The 10,116-nt window shown below is 48.2% G+C and overlaps 1 protein-coding gene across 4 annotated transcripts; it reads left to right on the top strand.

The window, feature by feature from the left end:
* The first annotated feature begins 473 nt into the window (after positions 1-473).
* On the top strand, positions 474-8,502 carry LOC128767760 (major histocompatibility complex class I-related gene protein-like). Of its 4 annotated transcripts, none has more exons than XM_053880038.1 (9): positions 474-597; positions 677-781; positions 1,937-2,191; positions 2,245-2,523; positions 2,663-2,953; positions 3,212-3,379; positions 5,743-6,108; positions 6,269-6,455; positions 6,804-8,502. In XM_053880038.1, exons 3-7 carry the CDS (start codon positions 1,966-1,968, stop codon positions 6,054-6,056), a joined length of 1,278 nt encoding a protein of 425 aa, XP_053736013.1. In that variant the 5' UTR covers positions 474-597; positions 677-781; positions 1,937-1,965; the 3' UTR covers positions 6,057-6,108; positions 6,269-6,455; positions 6,804-8,502. The 4 variants fall into 4 exon arrangements, with proteins under 4 accessions (XP_053736013.1, XP_053736012.1, XP_053736011.1 ...); XM_053880037.1 differs by lacking the exon at positions 677-781 and having other exon boundaries at positions 475-597; positions 6,804-6,950; positions 7,031-8,502; XM_053880036.1 differs by lacking the exon at positions 677-781 and having other exon boundaries at positions 475-597; positions 6,804-8,501.
* Positions 8,503-10,116: the final 1,614 nt, after the last annotated feature.

Consider the following 10,116-nt stretch of genomic DNA (forward strand, 5'->3'; position numbering starts at 1 on the left):
CCAAATATATGGTACATTGGTAAATCACCCAGAGATCCATCAGAGTTGCAGAGTAGTTGAGATACAGAGATCATGTTTGTGTTGCTGCTGTGGTGGTCGCTGGTAAAAACACAGTCTAGTCATTACAAGGAAAGCTGACACACTCTCTAGCAACTCCACCGCAGCTGTGCCGAGATCATCCCTGACCTGAAGAGAAGGGCTCTCCTGGTGGACACTACATTTGTCTTTGAGCCACTGAGACATTGAGCTTGCTAGAAAAAGTGTTGCCACCTGTTCAGGTAAACATAGAGATGAGTGTTCTTCACCTTACATAACTTGTTGATGTCAGATAACAATGTAGTCACATGGTTTGCTGGAAACAGGAACTTGGTGTTTTTTTTTAAACAAGTTTCCTGCTCTGCTCTTTTGAAAGTTAAGGTTACTGGCTGAGATGATCCAGGTGATGAATGTTAGACTCCACCTCCTTTGATATAACAGAACAAAGCTGACACACTCTCTAGCAACTCCACCTCAGCTGTTCAGAGATCATCCCTGACCTGAAGATAATGTTTCTCCTGGTGACTCTGCTCCTCTTGATGGTCGCTGGAGTGGCAGCAGGTAAGCAACACACTTTGACCTCCTCTCTGCGCCTGGATGATGTCATCTCCTCTGATGCCACTGAGTTAATGCTCAACAGGAGCAGTGAAGAGCAGCCGTAGACTGGTGAGACAGAGCGACTTCTTCTAGAAACTCAGTTCCACTGACAGCTTCATTGGATATCGTTGCCTGAATAACCACCACTGTGAGTGAGACAGTACGACTCTGGGTACGATCGGACTCAGCTCTCTTGAACTGGGTGTGAATCAACACTGTGTTTTGGCTCCAAGCTTCACCAGTTTCAGGGCGTGGCATCAGATTTGCATGAAGCCACAGAGCAAGTCGCTGCTTCCAAATATGTCCCACCTGCCGCGGAGTGATGAAGTCACACCAGGCATAAACAAAATATATTTTTTTCATTGTTTTAATGAGCCAGAGGAAATTGAAATAAAGGATTTAAAAGCGCTTTCAACTACATGCGTCACATTTATTTCCACAAAATACGATGTTTGTCATCAAATAATTTGCAAAGTTTATGTCCGTTCTTCTCCGCAGTCTGCGGAACAACACGTCGTGATTGGCTGACATGTAAGGAGCTCTGTTTTTCCTTGATATTGCACAAGAAATCACCATAGACTTCACGGAAGTCACTTCTACACATCCAGATACATTTTTATTCATTTACCAGGGAGAGTATGCATCTATGAAGGAGTTTTCACCCCTGCCAAATCAGTCCTACCACTTCCGCGTGAAATGAATAAAAATGTATCTGGATGTGTATAAGTGACTTCCATGAAGTCTATGGTGATTTCTTGCGTGATATCAAGGAAAAACAAAGCTCCGTGCATGTCAGCCAGTTGTTCCGCAGACTGCGGAGAAGAACGGACATAAACTTCGCAAACGATTCGATGACAAACATTATATTTTGTGGGAATATATGCTACACGTGGTAGAAATCGCCTTTAAATCCTTCATATCAATGTCCTCTGGCTCATTAAAACATTAAAAAAAGATATATATTCGCCGGATGTGACATCATCACTCCGCGGCAGGTGGGACACATTTGGTACCTACACCGTGTCAGCTCCGCTGATGAGTCGACTCTCATCGCTTTACATCCTCTCGAACGCCGCCATCTTTAGCTGACGCTCTGGTGCCAAATGTTATTAACTGTTGCAACGATTCAGAATCTGTGAACGAGGCACGAAGAGATGAGGATGGATACTTTGCTTGGCATCTGGTCGTTACACATGGCTCCTGGCACAGCACCAGGGCCCGTCTGGCTCGCTTCAGTTATGAGAAACTTTAGTTGAGAATGAAGATGTTTAGGAGGAAACTCAAGTCTGGTTGTTTCCTGCAGAGTTCCACTCTCTCTCTTATCATGAGCTGATGTCAAATGGAGACCGAAGGCCCCTGCAGAGGGTCGTGGATGGATACGTGCGCCATGTTCACTTTGTCCAGTACCACAGCAGGACCAACACCACAGAAGCCAGGCAGGAGTGGATGACTCGACTCACAGAGGAACATCCTGAGAGACAGATGAACACGTGGGCTGATGACCTGCAGGTCCAGAGGCTGATCATAGAGGGAACACATAGACTCAACCCCACTACAGGTTAGTGTAGACACATACACAGACCAGAGTGAACTGCAGTGTGTCTCTCTCAGGTGTCCACTGGGTCCAGAGGATGTCCAGATGTATGTGGGACGATGAGACTGGAGAGGTCATAGGTCATCATCGGTTTGCCTACGATGGAAAAGACTTCCTTGGATTCTACCTGCAGAAGAAACAGTGGGTCGCTCTGACAGCAGAAGCTGAGACCATCATAGGTGACCTGAACAGAAGAGTCACTCTGAACCAACGAGTCCATGACTATGTGACCCAGGACTGTCCTGAGCGGCTCCAGATGTATCTGCAGTATGGCAGCAGCCAGCTGCTGAGAAAAGGTAGAGAGGAGCAAGTGCTGTGTGAGAGTGAGAGGACGTGTGTGTGTGTGTGTCCTGTTGTGAGTCAGTGGGAGTCACAGTCATGAGCCTCAGCAGCTTCAAATCACACTCTGATCCAAGAACATCTTTTCATCTCCAGAGCCTCCCAAAGTGTTTCTCCTCCAGAAGAACTCCTCCTCTCCCATCGTCTGCCTCGCCACAGCTTTCTTCCCAAAACACTGCCAGTTGTTCTGGAGGAAAGATGGAGAGGTGTTCAATGGTGACAATGTGTTGATGAAGGACACTCTCCCGAACCATGACGGGACTTTCCAAAGAAAGGCTGAGCTGCTGCGTCCTCCTGTCCGTCCTGAAGACTGGAGCCAGTACGAGTGTGTGTTCCAGAGCTACGGTCAGGACGACGTGACCCTCAGACTGGATGAAGGAATCAAGCGTGAGTCGTCTTTTCTTCTCCTCCTTCACTTCTCTCTCTCTCCATTAGAGTCCAGATCCAGATGATAGGCTCTGGAGTCTAGAAGCTTCTGAACTACTGAAGATGAGACAACTGAAGTGACGTCAGACTCAAAGATGACAAGATGGTCTTTGTGATTCTAGAAGGTGTTGGGGGTCGGTTGGTGTCTCCAGCTGGACATCATTCCAGTGTTTCTGCAGCCGTGGTTCTGGTTCTGATGCCGTGTTTTGTGTTTTCCAGGAAACCCTGCTCAGATCATCCCAGAGAGGCCTGGTACCGTCACTGCGATTAGCCTCACCACCATCCTCCTCATCATCATCTGTCCCATCGCCATCATAATGATCATCGTTTCATTGGTGCTTCTCCTCCGGCGCAGAAATAGCAGACCTTCAGAGAAACCATCTAATCGTTGGTTGAAAACTTCTCTTCTCTCTCACACACCTGGCCAACAATCCTCCTCATGGCTCACTGTCACCCAAATCTGAGCCACCATCACCTGATCATCTCATATCACACTGTCAAGGCTCCGCTACCAGGCTCCGAGTCCTGGTTTTGCTTCTCTCCCTCTGTTCCTTTGGCACACGGCTGGAGCCGATTACCACCTGATTACTGTCTTCAAGAACACCTGGGCTCCAGCAATGTGTGCCAGATCGTTGTCTTTGTTTCCTGCCAGTTCTCCTAGTCCCTGTGTGTTTCCACGTCCCCTGTGATGTTTCCTCTGGTTCCTGTGCTTCTGGACTCCTCTCGTTCCCCCGTGGTAACTCCTGGTTCTCGTGTCTCTCCCTGTGTTCGGCTTCTTTGGTTCCATTTGCTAGCTCTCCTGGTTCTCGTGTCTCTCCCTGTGTTCGGCTTCTTTGGTTCCATTTGCTAGCTCTCCTGGTTCTCGTGTCTCTTCCTGTGTTCGGCTTTTAGTTCTGTTTTGCTAACTAGTTCATTTAACTCGTGGCTCTCTTTGTTTTCGTTCTCTTATTCTGTGCGCTTGCTAGTTCTTTTGTTACTCTGTTTAACCCTGCTGCCTTGAGTTAGTGTTTTTGGTTTCTTGCTGTTTGCCGTGTTTCTTGGTTTCTTTTGTAGTTTATTCTCGGTTTCATTTGTGATTTAAGTTCATTTAACTCTGTCCAGTGTTCCGCTTGCTTCTTCTGCTCTTCCGTCGGAGCCAATTCTGTCGGTTCCCGTCCGTGATATTTTTTTTCGTGACTCTTGTGTTTCCCCGTTTTCGCCTCCCGTGGACACCGGCGCGACTCTCAAGCCGCCGCCTCCCGTGGACTCCGGCGCAGCTCTCAAGCCGCCGCTTCTCGTGGTCTCCGGCGCAGCTCTCAAGCCGGCGCCTCCCGTGGTCTCCGGCGCTGCTCTCAAGCCGGCGCCTCCCGTGGTCTCCGGCGCTGCTCTCAAGCCGGCGCCTCCCGTGGTCTCCGGCGCTGCTCTCCAGACGGCGCCTCCCATGGTCTCCGGCGCTGCTCTCCAGACGGCGCCTCCCGTGGTCTCCGGCGCTGCTCTCCAGACGGCGCCTCCCGTGGTCTCCGGCGCGGCCCTCCAGCCGGCGGCTCTCCAGCCGGCGCCTCCCCAGCCGGCGCCTCCCGTGTTCTCCGGCGCGCCTCCCCAGCCGGCGCCTCGCGTGTTCTCCGGCGCGGCTCTCAAGCCGGCGCCTCCCGTGTTCTCCGGCGCGTCTCTCAAGCCGGCGCCTCCCGTGTTCTCCGGCGCGGCTCTCAAGCCGGCGCCTCCCATGTTCTCCGGCGCGGCCTCCTCCCGAGGGCCCCTACGCGGCTCCCAAGCCGCTGTCTCCTCCCGACGACTCCAGCGGGGCTCCCAAGCCGCCGCCACCCGACGACTCCAGCGGGGCTCCCAAGCCGCCGCCGCCCAAAGACTCCTGCACGACTCTCAAGCGGCCGCCTCCCAGGGACTTCTACGTGACTCTGAAGCCGCCGCCTCGCAAACGTTCCTGCGTGGCTCCCAAGCTGCCGCCGCCTCCCGACGACACCAGCGGGGCTCCCAAGCTGCCGCCGCCTCCCGACGACACCAGCGGGGCTCCCAAGCTGCCGCCGCCTCCCGACGACACCAGCGGGGCTCCCAAGCTGCCGCCGCCTCCCGACGACTCCAGCGTGGCTCCCAAGCCGCCGCCGCATCCTCCCGAAGACCCCAGCCGCAACTTCCCACCCGCCACCTCCCCAGTACCCCAGCTTGTCTTCCGGGTCGCTGCAGCCCGGCTCTTCCAGTCGCTCCAATGGGCCTCCTCCTCCCCTCGTCTACGACGACCGTCCATCCAGGACTGGTAGAACACCAAGAGGTGTTCTTTAAGGGGGGGGTACTGTCATGGCTCCGCTTCCAGGCTCCGAGTCCTGGTTTTGCTTCTCTCCCTCTGTTCCTTTGGCACACGGCTGGAGCCGATTACCACCTGATTACTGTCTTCAAGAACACCTGGGCTCCAGCAACGTGTGCCTGATCGTTGTCTTTGTTCCCTGCCAGTTCTCCTAGTCCCTGTGTGTTTCCACGTCCCCTGTGATGTTTCCTCTGGTTCCTGTGCTTCTGGACTCCTCTCGTTCCCCCGTGGTAACTCCTGGTTCTCGTGTCTCTCCCTGTGTTCGGCTTCTTTGGTTCCATTTGCTAGCTCTCCTGGTTCTCGTGTCTCTCCCTGTGTTCGGCTTCTTTGGTTCCATTTGCTAGCTCTCCTGGTTCTCGTGTCTCTTCCTGTGTTCGGCTTTTAGTTCTGTTTTGCTAACTAGTTCATTTAACTCGTGGCTCTCTTTGTTTTCGTTCTCTTACTGTACGTACAGACCAAACGCGTCGAAAGAAAGTCAATGGGGTTGGGCGACTGACGGCGACCAGCGGCGACCAACATGGCAGCGACACGACTGGGGTGTGCAACGCTACAAGATTTGAGCTACATACGGCGACTCCGGCTACTCAAGACGACACAACTGGGGTACAGCGACAGTCGCAGAAGTTCACCACCTGCGGAGCGTTGACCAATCAGAGACCAGTGTCCCGGCGGAGGAGAAGCAAATCGCTGCGGTTGTTTACAAGCAGACTTTCCGCCGTCCTGAGAGTGGCTCAAATCGTGCATTTTTTAATTTCCACCGGAACATAAATAGGAAGAATCTTGTCCGGAGGGATAGTTCGCCACAACGGTGGCGTTCCTGGTGAGTTGAGACCTTTATTTACGTAAGTTTACTAAAGTTATGTTCGCCTAAACGCAATGTCCACCGAGTTTACGAGGCGAATGCACCGCTGCGACGGTAGAAACTACGTATGTATGGTGACGAGATGAATAAGTACTGTTTCTGATTTAATTAAATTCAGATGAGACGTCCTGAAGGGTCTGTTTATATGAGGGGAGGACGGTGACCGAGGAGCGGAGTGGTCAGCGGCATCTACTGTAGTGCCGTGAAGTGAGCGTTCTTCACCGTCCTCTCTCTTCTGGAGCCCTTCATCTCCAAGAGAGACCTCGGCCAACATGACTGGAGAGGCAGCAGCAGCAAGGTAGCAGGTAGGTTTGCACGTTCATTTAGTGGGGATATTCTGAATACTAGATTAATATATAAATATAAAAATGTATGTAGCTTTCTGTATAGCTTTTTTCTGTATAGCTTGTACAATAATGTAATCAAGCTATGCTGTCATTAAGGAGAGGAGGAGGATGGATCCACTCATGATGTTGGTGATGATGATGAGGAGGATGGACCTTCCATAATTAAATGTTATTGTTCTACATCATTCAAGCACTGTCATAGTGACATGACTTGCTTTAAGTTAATTATTGCTGTCCTATACAGATTTTATTTATTCGTACTCATCACTATGGCATGTAATTGGACTCAACTTTCATTATGTGCAGGACACCGATGGAAGAGACCAACAGAGGAAGGGGTCCCCCGATGCTGAAGCTGAGCTCAAACATCTACTAATGTACTCCCTCCACAAACCCAGCTCAGAAGAAGGGACAGTTTTCAAGGTCCCTGTTCCTTCCAGGTTCCACATAAATGTAAAATGTACATGTTACTTTACCAAGCAAAACAACAGCTGACTGAAACCATTTGGACCCTTCATTTATTTTCTTTGTAGCTACAGTTTCATTAAACAACCGGATGCCGCCCCACTTCCTCCGCCTCTCTTGACCCTCGTCCCTCTGAGGAAGATCCTTCAAAACACACCTACGTACTTTATTTTTGCAAATAAAGTGTTTGACAATGAACATTTCTTTTTGTGAAAAATGGATTCACAGAAAAAAATAAAATCAAAAGCACTTTGCAAAATATCAACAAATTGAGTTGAACACAGCTTTGTTTTATTGCAGAGATGAAATATATATGCAAGAACCTATGCTTTGTTAAAATAGGTGGCTGACTCTTGAATGAGCAATTGTGTTGCACTGATAACTGTTTTTTTTCCAAAAAGGAGAAGCCTCATCTTCAACAAAAACATATGTGGTCGGTGCCGTGGTCCTCTGGTCAGCTCCTAGAAGTGGACCGTCACACCAACACAGAAGCTGTTGGTGATGAGTCTCCTGTTACCGAAGATCTGCAAAATATAAACCATACATGGATATGTAAACATATATATGTTGGTGATAATTTAACAAAGTATATATCAACCATACAACAGTGCATCTAGGATAAATTGTTTCATCACAATGCATTTAACTGTTGCATTCATTGATTACCACAAAGTGGCGCTCACTGAAAAGACTTTAGTGTACAAATTATTGACGATGACAGATTATATATCTCCGAAAATTACTTCAAGCATACAGCAGATACGACCGCGGAGTTCATGAACTGATGACAGTTCAGAAAGACTTGGACACAAGTCGCCGTACATAACTACACATCGAGTTGCTTACCGAAGTCAGACGTTCGCCAGAGGACAGACCGCGGCACTTGGTGTCCTGTATTCGGCCACTGATCCGGACCAACAGGTCGTCCAACTCGCGGCGGTTCCGCCTGAAGTACCGCACGAAGCGGCCGTATCCCGGTGACGCTGCTGGAGCAGGAAGTTAAATTCACCAGTGTGGGCGGCTCTGGCGAATGCTACGAAACGAGAGACGTCTCTTTTTCCATGTTTTCAATTAATATGTAGCGATAGTTTGAGCACCGGCTCCGCCATCTTCAATCCACCGTCCACAACAACTTGAGACCACGCCCTCCGGCGACTGACCTACTTTCGATCCGGACAGGTGGCGACTAATGACGACTTGAGCAAGCTACCTGCTGCTGACGACTGGCGCTACAGCGACAGAAATGTCGTGTTCGGTGTGTACGTACCTTTATTCTGTGCACTTGCTAGTTCTTTTGTTACTCTGTTTAACCCTGCTGCCTTGAGTTAGTGTTTTTGGTTTCTTGCTGTTTGCCGTGTTTCTTGGTTTCTTTTGTAGTTTATTCTCGGTTTCATTTGTGATTTAAGTTCATTTAACTCCCGGTTCGGTGACGCTTTCTGTTTTGACTTTTTACTCATGTTTGTGCACTTCTGTTAGTATTGGTTACTCTGTTTTTACATTCTGTGTTCGCTCTGTTTCTCCCGGTTCGGTGACGCTTTCTGTTCTGTTTTAGTTTGTTTGATTATTAAATATTATGTATAATTCCCTCCTGCCTCCTGTGCCTATAACCCCTCGCACTTGGGTCCTACACCACGTCCTCTGTACGTGGCTTTAGCTCCCTCGTCCCTTCATACTCGTGACACACACGAGGGAGTGGACCTCCTCACTAACCAAGGCCACCTGCCAAGGCAAGTTTGGTCAAGTGTGAGACTCACCTCAGTCACATTATTGATCTGAAACCCTCCACAGTTACTCCTTTATCTACCTCAACTGAGCAGTGTTCAACTGCAATGTACTGTGAATGTAACCATGTTGCATTTAATAATTTGTGTGGGCAGCAGAACCAGTGATTTGTTTCAGGGTTTTTAACATTGTTTTTAACATTTAATATTGTTGCAATCATTTTAGGGGGTTGGTTCATATACATTTGCTTCTGAGTTTGTGGTAGTATAGAAATACCATGTCAGTTGTGAGATGTGAATGGAGTGCAAACTTCTTGATGGATAAATACAACCTCACGCCTGTGGTGTAATATAGTGACGGGAAAGACTGTGGTCAAGGTCAAGGCTGCACTATATATCTGTATATGCATAAATATTGCTGCAGCAACTCAACTGTGTGGGAAAGTCCTCCAAGGTACTGGTTTCTGGGCGTGTCAGTTGGAGAGATGCTGAAGAGTAATGCCAACGTGTCACTGTTTCATGCTCTACACAAAATACTGGAGAGATGTGCAGTCAGTGTGGCCCCCTGTTGTCCACTGAGGTATTTTCCTTCTAATAATTGCACATGATGCTTCACTAAAAAAAAATTCACTGAGATATGTGTGTTTATGCATGACCCATCACACTCAGTTGTAATACATTAGACACGTATGGTGGCAGTAGTGAGTCACTGAATTGACTTGACAGCTGCAAATCTTTGAGAGTTACCAACGATGGAGAAGTTCTTGAAAAGAATAAATGATAAAGAAAGTGATGGCGCCCCAACAGTAAACATTGTTCATGAAAGACCTGTCGAATTAATCACAAAATTAGATGTTGATGCTTTGTTTTACAGTTATATCTTCTTTTGTTTATATTTTGAAAAATATATTATTCCTATTTCAGGATATTTAGACATTATTTTATTTATTTTACTCAAATTTTGATTCATGACGTACAGTTTTTCCAATTTTCTCAACAGTTGGTATCAAGTGATTTTTTTTTCTTTTGTTCTTTTGCAAATTTGATGAACATGAGTTGCATCTAGTTCTGCTGCAGGTTGGGTGTTTTTGATGACAAATAGATCTAATCACATGGTTTCACGCTATTTCAAGGTTTTGGTTTCTTTACGTGTAAGTAGATTAAATATGGTTATTGATCACAAATGAAATCCAGAGTAATGAATCAGTTCAGGACTTGTATGGGTCCAGGGCCCATTTGCTGTGGAAACGCTGAAGAACCCTGCTTCAATGCATCTTCATACAACTAACACGGTATTTTTACTGAATAAAGAATGCACTCTATGGCTTTGTTTTCTCATTGTTCAGTGTATGGGGATGAAACCTCCTGCTCTCTCCCTGCAGACATGAAGGGCCACTGTCAGCCTTATGAATGCAGTCTGGAGTGAGCTACAT

This window comes from Synchiropus splendidus, chromosome 11, assembly GCF_027744825.2.
Source record: "Synchiropus splendidus isolate RoL2022-P1 chromosome 11, RoL_Sspl_1.0, whole genome shotgun sequence".
Lineage (NCBI taxonomy): Eukaryota > Metazoa > Chordata > Actinopteri > Syngnathiformes > Callionymidae > Synchiropus > Synchiropus splendidus.